Raw genomic sequence first — 19775 nt, forward strand, 5'->3', positions numbered from 1 at the left:
TAACGTATGTTTTGTGTTAATGTGGTATTTTAAGATGGAAGTGCTTTGGTGAAAAGAAAACTCCTTCCTGCAGTGTGTGCATCACACTTTATGACTGTCGACTATTCCATCTTGGTTTTTTTTGGTGCTGCACATGGATTAATTTCATTAAAATTTTTAATCAGATTAATCGTGATGATGGATTTATCTGTTAATGCGTTAATTTTGACAGCCCTAGTTTAAAATGTAAATCGTTCTTCAGTAAATATGTTTCCGACAATGATGATCATTTCAGGAAAATAATGAAAAATAACAAAAGCAATCGCAGTGTCTAACCCTGATAGTCTAGTCTTACAGTACAGAACATATAAAAAAAATCCTGTTAAGTTTGGAAAAAAAAACAAAACAAAACACACACACAAAAAAAAAAAAAAAAATCAATTTTCAAATATTTCGTTAGCTGTTCTTGTTTCACGAATGCTAGCAGCCTTTCTGACTTAACTTTTCTGTCGTATAAGCTCTCTGCAAATGAAAAATATTGTGAGTGTAAAATTTTATTAAATACATAATTAACTATAGGACCGTACATGGGCGTGTAATAATCTGATTGTACTGGGAGCAAACTGACAACAATATAATGCTTTTTGGATGTTTTTAGTGTCAATAATGTGTGATTTTGTGATTAATTTGTTTACATTGTGTTTAACCTCCTGAAACCCTGGAAACTAAAAGTTTTGACTTTTTTTTTACATTAAATAATTGCCTTGATTGGAAAGGGCATGATGCAACAGTTTTTTCAGATACGTGTTTTATTTAATTTTTCTTTATGGAATGTCAAATAATATTCTATTTGGGTGACTTTGTATTTTGGAAATAGTGAATGTTTGGTAGTTTTGCCCTGTAAAAAATGCCAATTACATAAATGAATGATAACAATATCAAGATCATAGAATCAAGATCACCGAACAACAAAAACAATTCCAGTTTGTAAGCGTAAAAAAGTAATCTAGGCTAACAATGTTATTTTTGTCACGCTAAGTGATAAGGGGAAAAAAAAATCAGTCTCAGTTTTTCATTGTTTTAGACAATTTTAATACTTTTTTTTTAAAATTTCTCTACTTGAACTCAAAATAAGTCTTATAGTGACAATTTATCAAAACTTCACATCATATAAGTGAAATAATTAGAAAAAATAACACTTGCAGGAGTGTGACAGTGTCCGTTATTTCATTAAAAAAACAGAAAATACTGTGTAGTTTCTGTTTTTTCAAGGTGTTTCACTTCTTAGGCTTAAAGAAAATGATTGAAGAAACATTCACAAATAATATATTATAACAAAGAGCATTTAGAATTTCTGAGTAAGAAATGTCACCAAAGGAATGAAGCTCAATCTTGCCATTTTTCTCATCACTCAAACTCCTTAAATTCTAAATATTTTAACATAAAGTCTAATTGTTGTTATCAAAAGTTTTTTAACAGTAAAAAAAAAAAAAGTGCAAAAAAATCCAAGAGGTTCAGAGGTTTCCACCAAAACACATGTGATGTGTGTGGTGCTAGTTTGCTTCTCCAGTGAGGTTTCCAGATAAACACTGGTGGCAGCTGCTGCCATAGCAACACCATTGTGCGCCCTCTTCTTATTCCCTCCTCCCTCCCATCCGACCACTCCCCCCTCCTCCCTCCCTTCGCCTGGCTCGGCGCTCCACACAGCCACAGAGTGAGGACCAGAGAGGAGAGAGGTCGGCTCGCTTCGTTTCACTGAGGAGGGGAGAAGAGACGAGACGAGCGGACGGAAAGCAGAGGAGTAAAGGAATAAAGGGAGCGTAAAGTGGTTGTTTTTGGGAGAGGATGAGTGAGGACAACCACTCCCACTACAGGCTGGACCCCAGCGATCGCCTCAGTGGGCTGGGACAGAGGAGAAAGAGACCCAAGAAGGTAAATGAATAGATGGAGAGCCATGTGGCGCTGTGAGTGGGGAGGAGACGGGGGAGTGGAGGTGAGGCAGGTGGAGTGGAGTGGAGTGGCTCAGTAGGAAAATGCTTTTGTTGGGTCAGAGAGTGGACTTCAGGTTGTTCCTTGTGTAATTTCTCCACCACTGATTGAATTTCCCTCTCCATCTTGATCTCCATTTCCATCTTCACTCCAGTGTCCCAGTGGGAGCGCTCCGTCTCTGCCCATTCCACCTTTTATTTCTGATGGATTATTCTCCAATCAGTCCCTGCTCTTCACCCTCTTCTGTGTTGTTTTCTATCTCCTGGTGTGTTGTTGTTGTTGTTGTTGTTGTTGTGAACACCTCTTGGTAGTGAGTAGTAGGAGGAGGAGGCTGCCCTCACATGCTGACAGGGTGGGTCCCTGCTCCACTCGCTCTTTGTGTGCCTGTTGTTGTGGACGGCGTTACAAAAAGATGTCAGCTGTTTCCACATCATTGCTGTGGTGTCACTAAGATGTGTGTTTTTGTTTTGTTTTACACAAAGTAGTTGTAGCTGCTCATTATTGTTGTTGCTTTTGTTTGCGTGAAAACCACAATGAGATCACACACATACATGACACAAATTACATATATGCACACAAAACTGAAGCACATGCTAATGAAGACAAATATACTTATGGTAGAAGCTTTTTCCTATCAATCGAGGTGAAATCTTATACGGAGATGATCTATTTTTTTTTTATTACATCATACTTTTAATTGTGAGGTAATATATTACTACATGACAGAGCAAGAGATCTGTTTATTGGACAGTTTCAGCCAATCGTGGAGAATTTTCAGGAACGCTCTAGTGCTCTATATCCAGCACAGAGCACAAGGGGTGGGACAAACTGTCATTAAAGGAATATATTCTATTACAGTTCTTGCCATATATATAATGAGTGCATGACATATTGCTCTTTTAATTGAAATCCATGACATGAACAGATGTGGAAGTTGGAATCAGAGGATGTCTGTTAAAGCAGCATTTTCCATCAAATACAGTAAATAAATACACAGTTCTTGCACATAATTGTTTTTCAAAGCGTCAAGTATTGCGATATGGATGCTTCTATGAAACCGGTCCCTAAAAGCAGGGTATGGGGGCTAAAAATTCAAACCAGATCTGGACTAATGTTATGAAGCAAGTTTGGAAGCACTTTGGGCCTATTTTAAAAATAAATATTGACTGAGATAAAAGAGAAACTATTTTTGAGATATATTTTTATTTGACGTGCGCATACAAAAATCCACATGTAACACAGACACCAGGTTTCTGTAATGAGCTCCCCTGTCTTTTTCTTTTAGGTTTTTTTCCCCCAATACCCACACAATTACACAAGGCAAATCCACAGATAACTCAGTGATATCTGCGTTTTTCCCTGAAATTATGACTAGTCAGTATTCTAGCAGTGCACAGATGATTCTGCATGTAATGATTACCCCAATGTAACCAAGGTGAAACGGACATGAAAATTACGATTTACTATTTTTTTTAATATCTTTTTATTTTCTCATAGGTACATTTTGGGATTTATTTGTGTTTAAATGGGCAGGTTCCGCATGTAATGTGAGTGGACACGATGGGTTACAAACAAAACCTCAAATGAGACTGCCGATTCATGAACCCTCATATCTGGATTAGAAAAACCATTAGGATCGTCAAATTTAACACAATATCTTTATTTATAAGAACATTTCAAGTGATGTTTTCTAGATCAAATGCACTGACACCTAGGTAGCTTTTCATGTCCTAATTTGGGTCCTAATTTTGTCCCCAATTATTTTATTCAAAGTTAATTAATTTTGGGATGGCTCAGAGCAAGAGTATAATTTTTTTTGCATTTATCTGAGGTCATTATTGGGTACACCCTGGGGGGAAAAGTGTCTAAATTTCTCTTTTATTATTGGGTCTAAAAAAGCTGGCAAAGTGCCAGATACCAAAATGAACCCAGTTTCATGGAAAGACCCATATCCTGATATCATCATGACAGGGTTGAGTTGATCTGATTACCACCCCCACAAAACTCTCACAAGTTAATTTTTATGCTGGGGCCTTGCAATAATTTCACAACGATAGTAAATATTATCAGCACCAGGCACAATATGAGTAAATGCTTTAACTTAATGACAGTAGGACTAACATCACCCAGTTAATTAAGGATTCACAAATTCAGATTTTTTTTTTTTGGCTCATGCATAAAAATCAAAGGTAAAACAAGCAGCAAAATAATAAGGATGTTCTGTCCCTCTGCAAGAACATCTGTAGAGATCAACAAAGTTAAACAATTGATTAAATAACATCAAGTAAAATAGATTCTTTGTAGATGATGACTAAATCATGTGTACGCAACTCCATCTGTCAAATAAGTGTAAGTACAACACACATGTTAACACAATGACCATAAAAATGCGATAAATTTACTGGCAGTAATCAGGATGATGCGATTTCTCAATGTTTTTCCTACTTCCTTCCTTGTTTTTGACTATTAACTTCTATTTTCTGTGCATTTGCATAAAAATGTACACTTGTAAATATGCTAGCTCCCAATAATAAATAAATAGTTTCCGTGATGTCTTCATGTCAGAAATTAAAAAAAAAAAAAAGATAAAGCTTATTTACCAATGTTTGTCTTCCACTACCACACCTATTAAATCTACCTAAATCAACCTTAAATCAACCTGCTAAAACATTTTCCTTATATATGGACACATGTCTCGAGCTTCTGTGATGTTTTTTTTTTTTTTTTTTTTTTGTGGATATATTTCTGGTTTTGCTGTCAGATGACTTTACGAGCATTAAATCAATAAACTGATTTATCTTGCCTCATAAATACTAACTGCTAGCGAAGGCAAACAGCAATTTCTATACAGCAGCAGAGAACTGTCAACGTGTTTTTTCTCTATCCATCTTTGTCTTCTATATATTGCAGTTGGAGCTTTTTACCCGAGGTTACAAGGACACACACAGAGAGACAGAATACTGCTGATTATTGCAATGTAGTTTGTTTGGCTTGTGCAAGAAAACAGAAGCTTAGGCACCGTCTTTTGTAATCTTTTAGGTCTTTTCACGGACAAACACCAGAGTAATGACTGCTTACCCCCGAAATCTAAGACACAATCACTGAAAACAAAACACCAGCAATTAGCACTCAGCCACGCCCCCATTTACAGACAAGAAAGACGCTGCCTGAAGGCATGAAGGGACACGAGGGCTTCACAAACACTCAGTGGGACTGGGGGAATTATGCTAATGTGGTAGCAAACATAAAAGCATCCACAAACGTTTCATTGTGCACTAATTTCACTTCTACTAAATTACTGTGATTGTTTCTTAGACATTTATTGAGCTTTAAACAAATTGTAGTTGAAAAAAAGATTGAAATACTTTTAATTTCATCTTGCAGATCGAAACTTGGTTTAACTGTTGTCTTATTTTTGATAAACTGTGCAGAATATGTGAGTTTTACTGAAGAAAAAATGGTGCAATGTACAAGGGCTGTTCAATAAGTTCATGGCCTCACCCAGAAATACTGGTTGTTATAATACAGGATGTTACATTCTTTCGTGATGGGATAGTGATGCTTGAACATCGATGGACCAAGTGCATTGCTGTAAATGGAGATTATGTTGAAAAATAAAATATAAATTATCAGTCTGTGTTGTTCTGTTCTGGGTGAGACCATGAACTTATTGAACGGCCCTCGTATCTATATATGAGGTGGTTAAGTTGGTAAGGTTCAGGCAAATGTCTGTCCACTTCTGAAGCAGATCTAACCCTAACCCTAACCCTAGCTCTGACCTTAACCAATAAAATGTGCAGCTGTCACATAAAGACCATTGTTAATGTCCTGCCTGTACATAGTGAATGATCTAGCTGGTTGATGGATAATCAATGAAACAGGAGTAAAATAAGAAACAGTCTGCACATCTTTATAACACTCATATTAGGGTTTATCTTAGCTGTGATGTTTTGAGCACTGTTGTTCTCTCTATAGTAGGGATGTAACGATATGAAAATTTCATATGACGGTTATTGTGACCAAAATGATCACAGTTATCATTATTATCACAGTATTATTGAAAGTGTGCTCAAAATGTTCAAAAAGTACTGATACACACACTGAAATAATATAACCAAGTTGTATTTAAAAAAAACAACAACAACAAAACCAAATAAAATATTTGGTACAATGTACCTTCTGTTGGTAGAAACATTCAAATATTAACCCTTAGGGGTCTGAGCCTATTTTGTCTGTTCTTCAGTACTTCTGATTTTGCCTTTATGTATTATATAAACAAATGTTTACTATAATCATGTTTGGTATCTTTTTTTTTTTTCAGCACAACTTCATGTATATCATCTGCTTATTATTTTTTTCACTTTAATCTACTATATCAACACAAAAGGACAGAAAACACACAAAAAATTTAAAATCCAATTTGAAAAATGTATATACTTTATTGCATAAATAATACAAAGATGCTTTACGAACCTTTTCAAAGACTTTAAAAGTGAATATTGGTTCCAAATATTAGGTATATAAAATCTAAATTGTAATAAATTAAAACTATACTCAAATATTTGACATAAAAGCAATGCTTTACATGGGCAAAAGTGCAGTAATCAAACACGGTTATCATGATAATTACAATTTAAACGGTAATACTAACCGTCTGCAATTTTACCGCGGTTTATCGTTTTACCAGTAATCGTTACGTCCCTACTCATACTAGACGTCAGTTTGAATAATCTTATGTAATCATGATGTTTCAGATCTCTTGACGAGCTCTGAGAAACAATACATAATTTTTTTAATGTTACTTTTTACGTTTAAAGTTTTTCTATGTGAAGTTTAGCATCTTTTTTTTGGTGTTGGCTTCATTTTTAGATCTTATGATTCTGAGTTGGGCTGAAACGCTGTGACAAATCCTGTCCAGACGCAAAAACTATCACCTGTGCTGGTCATTTCCTGTTTCCTACCAACAGTCGACATTAGTATCTGTCTACCATGAGCAATAATCTTACATAATCATGTCTGTCCATGAGGTGACAGCTCATTTGCAGTGCTCTGATAAGTGATATATATATATTATATATCACATATCAGAGCTCTGCAAATGAGCTGTCATCCGTCTATAGGCTCTTCTTGGTAATGAAATGTCTTTTTTTTTTTTTTTGTAGTTGGCATCATTTTTGCAGCTTCTGATTCTACCCATCATGTATGTGGTTTCATTTCCTGTTTCCTACCAACAATTGACTTTCAGCTGTGAACAATAATATTATGTAATCATGTCAGTCCAGGGAAGGTCAGATTATTTTAAGCGCTCTCTAGTTTTTCCACATACTGTTTTATTATTCATAATGAAACATGTTGGCGTCATTTGTGACTTTATTACCCTGACAAACACCGGTCGAACGCACCTCTATTGTATAACACCAGTGTGTGTCATCAGTGAAAGTTCTTGGAGACAGTACTGGTTCACTGCTGCACTAATACGAAAACAATAGACAAAGTTGGAAACCCAGAAGGGAGCAGGTAATGCTGAATCTACAAAAGTATCGTTTCTGAAAGCAGAGGCAAAGCATTTGGCAGCAGGGGGCAATTAGATCGATGGATGAATTATTGATATGCTCCCTCCCCCATGCTTAGATAGGCACACTGCAGGACACATAAATACACACCCCTGTGTTGACCTATGGGAGCTGATCTCTGCTATGTCCAAGGATATTGACTCTTAAGGTGTTCTGCTTCGAGTGCTGGTGCAATGCTTAATTTTTGGGCACAGACCACACTGGAGATGATGTTTTTACACTGGTAGAAAGCCGTTGTTTAGTACAGTATGTTCTTGGCTCTTTCATGAAAGCACTAAGCACTTTAATCTCATGCCGCCTCAATTAAAACTACCCCCTCACTCTGATCCGATGGGGGGTTTTAACCACTGCCACACTGTACCCTCACAGCTTCTGGTTATACACTGTGGGGCCTCTTGCAAGAGCGGAAAGATGGTGATGATGATGATGAAGATGGGTTTGTTTTCTGATGAGCACAGGGAGGTTTCAGGTTCAAGGTTTAGTGTCCTCTAGGGTCGAGGACAGCAAATCGAAACTAGACCGGTGTTGAGTTTCATTGGACAGCGAGTTCAGGGGGTTTTAGCTACAGTTTGTTTCTGTGACTCAGCTGTTTTTCTGTCGGAAAAAGATGCAGTCATGCTGAAGCAAATAACAAATCATCCGGATCTGGTGTCACCTGCTCATTTGATTTAATAAACATCAGATTCACTTTAAAGGTGCGGGAGATTTTTTCGTGACCAATTTTTCATTAAATCTGTAAAACCTCAGTCATATCCTCAGTATCATGAATCTGTAAGTCTTTCTGTGATTACTCACCTGAATCTCTTGCATTACAGTGAACAATTTCGAAGTGCCATCCGCTATAAACAAATCATATGTTTACAAACAGAGCCGGGAGGTAACTTGGGTATCTTCAGAATTTTGTCGTGACATACATTGTGGGAAAGGGAGGTTCGTGCAGCCGGCTGACAGCAGCAGCGGCAACGCAACCATATGATATTATATGGATGAAACAAACATGACGCGGAAACGGCTGAAACGTGGAATTGGCTGGAAGAATATGCATAGAGGGAAGGGAGCTCCTGCCGTTTCCACGTTGTCTGTTCCAGCTGCCACTGTCAGGCAGCTGCGTGAGCCTTCGCTTCCCACAATGCACGTCGTGACAAAATTCTGAAGAACTCACCTCAAACAGAGGTAGAGAGTTTTTTATTACCTGACTGTTTTGATACAAACATTAGCCTTCTCAGATTAATTCACCAAATGGGAAATCTACCAATATTTCATGTTTGATGAGGATTACTTTCAGTTCCTGGATCTATTACAGTTACATCTGTTATGTTTCTATGTATCTGGCATTAAAACTTAGCAAAGTTTCTGGTTCATCTCAAGTGGGAACATTTGTCCATTTTTAATGACCCATTAAAAATTTGCCTGATGTTATGTTTAAATGGTATGTCTCTGTGCTGCACAACTCCAAACTCTTCAACTCTCACAAGTGAGTGATAGTGATTTTGTTTGTTATTGTTAACTCTTAAATACTTAAAACTACTTTTGTGGTGACTTCCAAATTAATTTTTCTCCACATTTAACATTTCCTAAGCGACTTATCATGATTGATTATAACTTTATCCTCTACATTTTACAATTTTTCAGTGAAAATCAGGTATTTTCCAATATTGTAGAGGTTCATTAAAGCTCAAAGTAAATTCAAAGGTTATTATGTCAAACAAAATACAATTTCAGCAAAATATATCATTAACTGAGTCTGAAAAGTCGCATCTTCCAACCACTATCATTTGTCAAACTACATGGTTTTATTGGTGTGTCAACATTCAGAAGATGACTGTGCTTCCATGTTCACTATGGAGCCAATGAATGTACGAAAAAAGACATATCTGATGCTACAGAAAAGCTGACAAACTGAAATTACCTGATTTATTTACATGTATTGATAGGATTAATGGGTCAAAAGTTATTAAACATTCAAAAATGAGGTAGACAGTACATGGGTTGGAGGATAAATATGACAAAACCTGGTCATAGCTCATAACTCATATCAAGAGCCTGCCTTTTGCCTGACTCCTTGTTTTTACTTAATATATTTATTTTTCTTTCTTTCTCGCTCTTTGACTGCCATCCTAGTCTTCTCAGTGCCCACACTCTGACTGCTGGGACTGTTTTATTATGCCAGAGGTCCAGAATGTTGGTGGTATGACCAGAATGACCAACACAGATTGGTTTGAGTCTTTTTTTTAGCTTAATTTAATTTTTTTTTGTGTGTGTGTCTATTTTTTGTACTTGTATATATTTCTTTTTTTTTTCTCTTTTGGTGTTCTGTTTGCCCATTTGATTCGTGTGTGTTTATGTGGATGTATTTGTGATGATGCTACCTGGATTGGGGTGGGGGTGGGGTCAAGTTCACAACTTTTGTAAGAAATGCTTTAATGATGTCAATGTGTTGATATGGGAAAATGATAAATAAAGTCGTAAAAAAAAAAACATTGATAGATGCTTTTGGTTGACAGCAGCTGTTTGGGTCTTTAAGGGTTAAATTCATTAATAATCCAAGTCCAGAATTAATATTTAATATCCTTTGTAAGACTGAATCATTGAATTGGCAATCATTTTTCCTTCTTTAAAGCTGGTACTCTAGGTGGATTTAAAGTAAATGACATCCTATTATTTTATGTAGTTAATACACTGATTAACATAGCACCTAATCCTCAACATATTTTTGGTGGTCCTCCTCCTCAACACTTGTCTTGTTGGAATGAGCAGGTACTGAAGGAAGGAATAATTCTTGCGTGAAGCCTTTCTTTAAACACCATAATTAAAAATGAACTGACAAACCTCTTAAATGTCAAATGCTGTCAAATCACGAGTGGCAAAATGAATTCACCGACATGATTATTGAAGTTGGGGAAATTAAATAAATTGCACTGATGCTATGTCTGAAGTGCTTAAGTTCTCCCTCTTAGTCTTTTCTGATTGGACGCGCTGTAAGACTGGGCTATAAATGGGATCCATGACTCATGGCTGATGAGATGGCTGATAAAGATAATTTCCTCTGCTGTCTTCACCCAGTGTCGTCCACCCACCAGGAGTGGTACATTTTCACATCCCCAAACCCTTTTACAACATGTACGACAACAACTATTAGAAAAAAATGACACTCAAGCAGCGCTCCTACATTGTCAGGCAGTTTTATTTTGTTTTTGGAATCCGTAGCCCAGGGGTGTCAAACTCATTTTAGTTCAGGGGCCACATGCAACCTAATATGATATAAAGTGGGCCGGACCAGTAAAGTAATATAAACAATAGGATAAGAACTTTTGAGTGAAAAAAGTAAATTCCATAAAATAAAAAATACACTTAAATATGCTTAAATATCCTACAATACATGCAAAAATACACTTAATTATGCTCAAAAATCCTACAATACATGCAAAAATACACTTAAATATGCTTAATGTCCTACAATACACGCAAAAATACACTTAAAATTCCATAATTAAAATGTTTACATCTACGAATTGTACTTGAACATAACATGAACAAATATGAACAACCTGAAAATTCTTTAGTAAAATAAGTGCAATGTTAACAATATTACGCATTAGTTTATCATTTATACACAGGAATCACAACTTAGAGATCACAGTGGCTCTACAAATACACCAAACATTAAATAATAGGGAGAATATTATTAAAATTCTGCATACTTCTCTTAAGACATTTCAGATATTCTTTTTTTTTTGTAAAAGATTAGTCTCTAAATGTGAACATTTTTGTGTAATTTTACATTTTTTACACTAAAACAAAGAGACAAATTTGTAGTTTTCATTATGTATAGTTTATTATGATAGTATTTTACTGGTCTGATCCACTTTAGAATTAATTGACCTAAAATTATTCTAACATCCTTGATTGTTAATATTTTCAGTGTAATTTTTGTATTTCACAAATTCATCCCATGGGCCGGATTGAACCCTTTGGTGGGCCGGATTTGGGCCCCGGGCCGCATGTTTGACACCCACCCATAGCCTGTAGATCACAGGTGTCAAATATGCGGTCTGGGGGCCCAATCCGGCCCGCCAAAGGGTCCAATCCTGCCCGTGGGGTGAATTTGTGAAATACTAAAATTACACTGAAGGTATTAACAATCAATGGTGTAAAAATATTTTTAATTCAGGCTCTACATACAGATCTCAATTGGGTCAGATCAGTAAAATAGTATCACAATAACGTATAAATAATGACAAGTGCAGATTTTATATTTGTTTTAGTGAAAAAAAGTAAAATTACATGAAAATGTTTACATTAACAAACTATCCTTTTCCAAAAAATGTGAATAACCTGAACAACTATGAACAACCTGAAATGTCTTAAGAGAAATAAATGCAATTTTACCAATATTATACACTGTGAGCCCAGAATTTGTTTTGACTAAAATGCTTTAATTACAATGCCCTTAAATGATTTAAGTTTTATGATGTTACTATAAATGTTAAGTATATTCTACTAATTTGTAGACATAGTTGAAAGTACGAAAAAGTTTATGTTGAATGGAATTAAATCACTAAATTTTAGTCATGACCACACCTCTTTATCTTCGCATTGCATTGTGGGTATTGGGCATGTTGTTGAAAATGTGTTCTTTTTCTGTGCAGGGGTTCAGCGGGGTTGTGGTGTTAGTGTCAATTTGGATTTAATGTGTGTATGGCAGTGTTTATTGGCCTTTTTGTGTTTGTTTTTGTATTTTTGTAGAGCTGCACCATGAATCAGAGCCATAGGAAGAACAATGGCTTTCCTGTTCATGTAAGCCTGTCATTGTACAATGGAAATCGTAATGTTTTATCAAATTAAAAGCACTTCTTTCACTTCCTCAAGCTAGCTTCCGTTCATGCTAAAATATATTAAGTTGGATAATTGCATAACGATTGTGGTCAGAAATAGGATTTTGATTTTGATTAACTTAAAAAAAGTTGTTTAATCAGTGATAAATTAATTTGGCTGCAATTGAGAAAATTAGTCAGTGTAACCTAAAATGCTGAGTTGGATGGTGGAGTTGATTTTACAACAGATTTAAAGTACAAATAACTTGTTTTTTAGTGTTTTCTACTTAATAGTTTAAGTTCAATACGTTTAGCATTAAAGTTGAACCGACTTAAACCAGTTGATTAGTTGATCATTACTCAGATCATTTAAGTGCAATCACTTGCCTCAAATTTTTTAAGTAAACTCTACTTTTCCGGGCTTACAGTGTACCTGGTACTAAATGTTTGGTGCATTTGCAATAGTAATATAAGTGGTGACGCACATGTGTAAACTGATAAACTGAGGCAGAATATTGTTAAAATTGCACTTCTCTTTCTTAAGACATTTCAAGTTGTTCATGTTATTCAGATTTTGAATGAAACATTGTAGATGTAAACATTATCATAATGTAATTTTTCTTTTTTTCACTGTTATTATTTTACTGGTTCGGCCCATTTCAGATCATATTGGGGTGAAAGTGGCCCCTGAACTAAAATGAGTTTGACACCCCTGCTGTAGATGATTTATCCCCATTTGAACTGAGCGCTTTAGTGTGTATCCTCACCTGGAAAGTCCTTTGGTCCGCTTATTTGATTCGGATCGAACGCAGACTTTATTTTTTTCATTTGGGTCGGATCGCATTCTCATTGCAGTTTTTGCTAGTGGACCAAAATTTGTAAACAGAAGCGCACATGTGATGAACTTTGCTGGCATTGGACAGAAAAGTCGGGGGTGGGGTGAATCAGAGACGGCGGGTGTTGATGAAAGCAAACATGGAGGTCCTATGTACAGGTACCGTTTTCTGAATACACCCTTAATTTCAGCTTATATGTTGATTTTTCTTAGTTTTGCATTTTCATAGGAGACAGTTAGGCCAAATCCTCATAAATACTAGTTTTTTCAGTCAAAGTCCTCCTGCCTAAATGGCAAAACAGATCATTTGTCCAGCCTTTGGGGCTGTATGTGATAAAATCCTTCTACATCCTTTAGTCATTAATCACAAGGAATCAGGTCATTTTCTTCTTTTTTTATCAAACTGTTCTCCTTTTAGTGGGGGGTAAACTCTGAATCTCTTGTCTTGTTTCTTTTGTTTGTAAATGGGTAGATTCTGTTGAGTAAAGATGGAGACAGAAAAAGTCAATTCTAATTTTAGGGTAGCATCGACCGGCAGGACAAAATTACTGGGTAACTTCTCTGCTGTCTGGTTTGATCTGTCTGGAAATAAGTCTAAACATAAAGAGGAAGTGCTAGTGTGTCTTAAGTGTTTGTGCTGGAAAAACACAAATGGAAAGACTTTATCTGAGTACACTGGGTCAGGGACGTGACATACATGATTGTGTTTTTGATGATATAATATATTTTAAACATATATATCCATATTCTTTTATATTGTTGCATCTCAAACTCTATAAAATATTAAGTGGTGCATTAATAAGAAAACAGAAAACTATTCAAATGCTATTATAATGACAGTACTTTGAAATCTTTTAAATAAACTAGATTTTGCAAATGTCAGAGACTTTTATTAAGAGGTAACCTTTATCGCAGAGTAAGTTTTTGTAGATCTGTCACAAATATTGATAGAAAAAATATTCCCCTCGAAAGCTCTGACTACCTTCTTCATTTGTAGTTATATAACTGCTGTAAAACTAGACAAATATGATTGTATTGACAGAAAAGTATTTATGTTTAGAAATGAATTGAATGAAGTAGATTTGATTGCACAGGCAAAAATAGGTGTCCAAATAGAAGCCTGTTTCATTTTAGATGAATTGCAAAAAAAGATTATTCATTCCATTTCAGAAGGCATATCATGTCACTATTATGGATTACAATATTTTTGTTTTATAATAAATAATAATTTTAAGCAGAAGCCTTTTGATTCATTATCTTTTTGCTCTTTGTTTTAGATATGTGTGGGTTTTGTTGTTTTTTTTTTTTTTTCATTTTTGGACCAAATATACTCACATTAAGGTTCAAATTAATGCATTTTAAAGGGTAAAAGATTCGATTTAGGTTAAATTATAGTCAGTATTTAGATCATCTAGGCTGGTTTCATGATCAGAGTGAGGGAAGCGGTTTGTATGTTGACCGATGCCAGTGACATCAGCTGGATTTACTTGTTGAAGTGTGCTTTCATTTTCATTGTGTAGTCATGTGTAAAATTTGATGAGTGTGTGTGTGTGTGTGTTTAGATGCTGTAGGCCATCATTTTGAGTGGAATTTTTATATTATCAGCTGTTTTTCTGTAGAGAAGGAAGGAGCTGCTGGAAATGCATACATATGTGCATGTTTGTGTGTTTATGTATGCGTCCTGCATGTAAAAGGGGACACAGTTCGGTATTTTCTCAGTAAATCTACACGTACATGACTCTTCATTTAGATTTTTCTGTATTTAATTAGCATTTTTTAAATCTCTGCCCAAAAGCCTTCTTTGAGAACTGCGTGTGTTTGACCCCTTCCATGCTGCCTCTTTTTTTTGGACAGCAAACAACAACACAGATGGTCTGTGAGGATGGCACTCAGACGTTACCATAGCGACCACGGGCCTCACCGCCAAAACGAAAACCTTTTGCTGAAAACATCTGAGGTGACATGTCAGGCTGGCAGCATATTCTCAGATCTACAATTCAGGTTTTTTTTTTAATTCGAAGAGTGATAATTTGGGTAATTTTGGATCATTTTTGACCCTACAGAAAGACTATTGGTTTTTCACTTGGAAGAAAACAGTGTTACTATACAAGAGAGACACTGGTGAAGCAGGAGATGCTGAAGAAAAGAGTTGGGCCAAGAAAGAAGAATGGGTTTAATGAGCGTTTAATTTCAATATGCTATAGAAGATGATGTGGTGGATGTGTGATTGAATCAGAAAATGACTTCGATCAATCTGTGCGCCGAATCCTGCTGCCATAACGGATGGCAACTAATAAAACCACTGCCCCATTAAAAACCAGAACAACACATGACAAATTAAAACACCCTACGGTATAATCACAAGCCCTAAATTAGCATTTTTTTTTTTTTTTTTTTTTTTTTTTTTAGTGGCATTCTTGTGGTATCTTAATTTTATACCATTACGCATCTTGTAGACATATTGAAAAATTTAAAGCTTCAGAAACTGATATCATCTTTTGGCTGTTGGTTATCTGTTGCAAGACCTGAGCTACTTGGGAAGTATAGTCATGGATCTATCAGGAGAACTGAATATGGCATCACAGCTCAGCATTCTTGCCAATTCCCCTAGTGGCCACTTGTGGTATTGCAACTAAAAATAACCCCTGTGGCTAAAAAAGCATTTTAAAAAATAATGATCTGTAAGGCATCTGTGAAACCGTTGACAGGACACCTACATCTGCACAAAAAAAAAAAAAAAAATCTGTTATTATTGGTTTTGTAACAGACTTTTTACATTTTAAGCCATAAGAAAACCAAAAAACCCTTAAGATTTGCAGATTCTACAACTTCGTGTAACTATTTTAGCTAATCTTGCTCTGTAATGTGTTGCTTGTCATCATTTTTCATTTTATACATGAAAATTCTGTTTTAATTCTAAAATGTGGGTACTTTTTTGTGATTTTAAGGCTAGTTTGACATTTTAACCACTATGCTCGCTTCATTATCATGTTTTAGAGTCATCACATTTTAGAAGTATAACATTAGAAGTTTTACAAAAACACGACAATTTGGCTAAATACTGGTCCATTTGGTCAATGGTATCACATCCTCATTTACTTCTACTTCTGGTTATTTTATTTGAATGAAAGTACTTAATTATGTTTGTCACAAACCAATTTGAATACAGTTTGATTACAATACTTCATCTGAGCTTAGCTAATCTTTCTGTGTAGTCTCATGTATTGTATCATTTTTCATTTTACATGAGAAAATTATGTGTTAAGTCTGAAATGTTGGGGCTTTTTTTTTTTTGCGATTTTAAGGATGGGACAAACCACATTTTAACTGCTACACTCACTGTTTTAATACTAAAATAACATTCAAGATTATGCAACTTCTGTATCTTTATAGCTTCATGTTTCGAGAAAGCATCTTTTACTTGAATTAGATGTTTCCAACACCACTACAATAATTTCATTTAATATAACTGATCAATGGAAACAGATCCCCTTTATTTAACTCTACTTCTGGGTATTTTATTACAATGAAAGTACTTAATAATAATAATAATAATAATAATAATAATAATAATAATAATAATAATAATAAATTAGATTTCTGTAGCGCTTTTCAAGGCACCCAAAGCACTTTACATTATTAATCCATTATTCATTCACTCTCACATTCACACTCTGGTGGTGTTAAACTACATTTTAGCTACAGCTGCTCTGGGGCAGGCTGATGGAAAGCATGGCTGCCAAAACGGCCCCTCTGACCACCACCAAACATTCACCAGTGTGAGTGACACTGGAGGCGAAGTGTCTTGCCCAAGGACACAATAGCACATGACTAGGACAGAGCCGGATTCGGACCGCTAACCTGTCAGTTACTGGATGACCCAGTCTACTTCCTGAGCCACAGCCGCCTTAATTATGTCAAATTATGCCAAAAAGCACTTTTTTTAAAAGAATATATTTATTAAATTTTCATTTTTCAAAACAACACAAAACAAAACAGCTCAGCACCACAGTCAAAACAAAAATAGAGATTTACAGTCAGCATAGAGACAGATTCCCATCACATTCATATCTATATAATATGATAAAAGTCCATTTAAGAGCAGATGAAAGCGCGAGACAGAACTGAGGACACATTTCCTTCAGTATAGCCCCAAGCATGTCAAAAAGTCAAGCGGAATGTGCTCCAGTAGGGATGTAACGATTACCGGTTTAACGATAAACCGCAGTAAAATTGCCAATGGTTAGTATTACCATTTAAATTCTAATTATCATGATAACTGTGTTTGACTACCGCACTTTTCCGGAGAAAATGCCTATATAAAGATCTGCTTTTATGTCAAATATTTAAATATAGTTTTAATTTATTACAATTCTAATTGTATATTCCTAATATTTGGAACCAATATTCACTTTAAAGTCTTTGAAAAGGTTCGTTAAGCATCTGTGTGTTATTTATGCAATAAAGTATATACATTTTTCAAATCGGATTTTATATTTATTGTGTATTTTTTTGTCCTTTTATGTTGATATAGTAGGTTAAAGTGAAAAAAAATAATAGACAGATGATATAGATGAAGTTGTGCTGAAAAAAAAAGATACCAAACATGGCTATAGTAAACATTTGTTTATATTATATGTAAAGGCAAAATCAAAAGTACTGAAAAACAGACAAAATAGGCTCAGACCACTAAGGGTTAATACTTAAATGTTTCTGCCAACAGAAAGTACATTGTGCCAATTATTTTATTTGTTTGTTTGTTTTTTTTTTTAAATACAACGTGGTTCAATTATTTCAGCGTGTGTATTAGTACTTTTTGAACATTTTGAGCACAATTTCAACAATACCACGATAATAATGATAACCATGATAATTTTGGTCACAATAACCGTGATATGAAATATTCATATCGTTACATCCCTATGCTCCAGTATTACCTTCTTTCATCCAGAAATAGTAGGGGGTTTACTAGAAGTCCAGTGTAGTCCTATATTCTTTTGGGCACAGAATATTAAAATATTATACAGTTTCCTATTATGTTTAATAAAGCACTTTTAATACATTACTTAATTTGTAAACATGATTTTGGCCTGAGTCACATCATTTTCATCTATATCATCTATTTCTTCCCATGGTCCCACACCACTTCATGATTGAATTTACTACTATGTCTGTTGCTATTTTATTGATTGATTGGCCCCTTGAGACACATACGACATACTCTCCATATGCATACGTCTTATTCCAGTTTTGCCTAGTTTCAAACCATGCCACGAGGATACTTGAATTTACCTCTTTATCAGCTTTTGGCCCATGCATCAACCAAAGTGACCACTTTCTGTATAAACCCAGTCCGTCAGTGAGTGTCAGGGCTGCATTAACTCTGTATTGATGTGTAGTGACAGCTGTGAAAGCCAGCTCTGGGCTGAAGTGGGAGTGCTCAGGCCGATACTAAGCAGGCGTCTCCCTTCTCACTACTGGTTGGCAGAGGATTATTTATTGATGAGAAACTCTATCCATTAGTGATGCCTGGGGACCAAAGGGTGGCATGCTGATCGATGGAGCTTCTCTGGTTTAGTTTAGATGAGGTGAGGTGTTTAGGCTCACCAGACTGGTTTGCACATGATGAGGAGTAAATGCATGTATAGTATGTTTGGTAGGTGCGTCTACAGTTAATGCTTGTGTACACATTTATATATATTATTCATGTGGGGTGTTGGTGGGTGGATGTGACCTTCGCTCCGTGTATTATTCTGCCATCACTCCTACCACATTTTCATCCAAGGCCTCCCGAAGTCTTAGGTTCCTTTGTCGTCTCCAGCTTCTTCCAGTTTCTGCTCCCTCTGATTTGTTTCCATGGCACCTGAGGCCAATTTCCTGTCTACACATGACGCGCCACAGATACACTTCCCTGAAACCATGAATAGAAAAGGAAAAAAACAGAAGCAGGTGGCTGTATCTCATGCTTTTATGCGGTGCAAAAAGGCACACTTTGGACCAGTTGTTGTTGTGAATCATGCATCATGGCTGTGAGACCTGGTTGGACCAAATCTGCTTCAGTCTGGTTCATTGGAGGAGATAACATCATAGTGTGTTGTTCAGTCAGTGGAAACAAAGAAGAAAATGGACAGTGTGATTGGATTTATTGCAAACAAAAGCAGTAGACTTTGGTGTTTAGACCCTGACAGGAAGAACACCAAAGGAAATATGTGTATGAAGAAGGTGTTCCAGTTATAGAGGGAGTCTACAGCTGATTGGCTGAAGGGGAATGTGTCAGGTTGTGATTGGTTGAACCTGGAAATCAGCCAAGTAAGCTAAGAAAAAGTGGAGAACTTTAGACAGATAGTCCGAACTGAACTTCTGTAGATGATGTTTTTGGCATTGTTAACAAAATTTCATAATAAGCTTTTAGCAAATTTTAGAGCGAAAACTGGCATTCTGCACCTCCTCTGCACTCAGTTTTCAGACTTATGAAAGCCCAGGATGGAATATTCTGGCTAAGGCTGAGCGATTTTATCGATTCTGCGATATATATAGATATTTTGTTTCCCCAGAAAGTAGAGTATCGCCGCGAGTATCGATACA

General features: G+C 35.7%; 1 protein-coding gene across 2 annotated transcripts in view; it reads left to right on the plus strand.

Moving 5' to 3' along the window:
• ank2b (ankyrin 2b, neuronal) overlaps window positions 1-19775 on the plus strand; it is a 293858-nt gene that overhangs the window by 97601 nt on the left and 176482 nt on the right. The window contains exon 1 of one of the 2 annotated variants that reach the window (XM_030161856.1): window positions 1704-1911. The exons of the other annotated variant lie outside the window; for it this stretch is intronic. Coding sequence (XP_030017716.1) covers window positions 1825-1911 — 87 coding nt within the window. The 5' untranslated portion in view covers window positions 1704-1824. Of the gene's footprint in view, window positions 1-1703; window positions 1912-19775 lie in introns of those variants that run through there. 2 annotated transcript variants of the gene reach the window in all.

Source organism: Sphaeramia orbicularis, chromosome 18, assembly GCF_902148855.1.
Source record: "Sphaeramia orbicularis chromosome 18, fSphaOr1.1, whole genome shotgun sequence".
Taxonomy (NCBI): Eukaryota; Metazoa; Chordata; class Actinopteri; order Kurtiformes; family Apogonidae; genus Sphaeramia; species Sphaeramia orbicularis.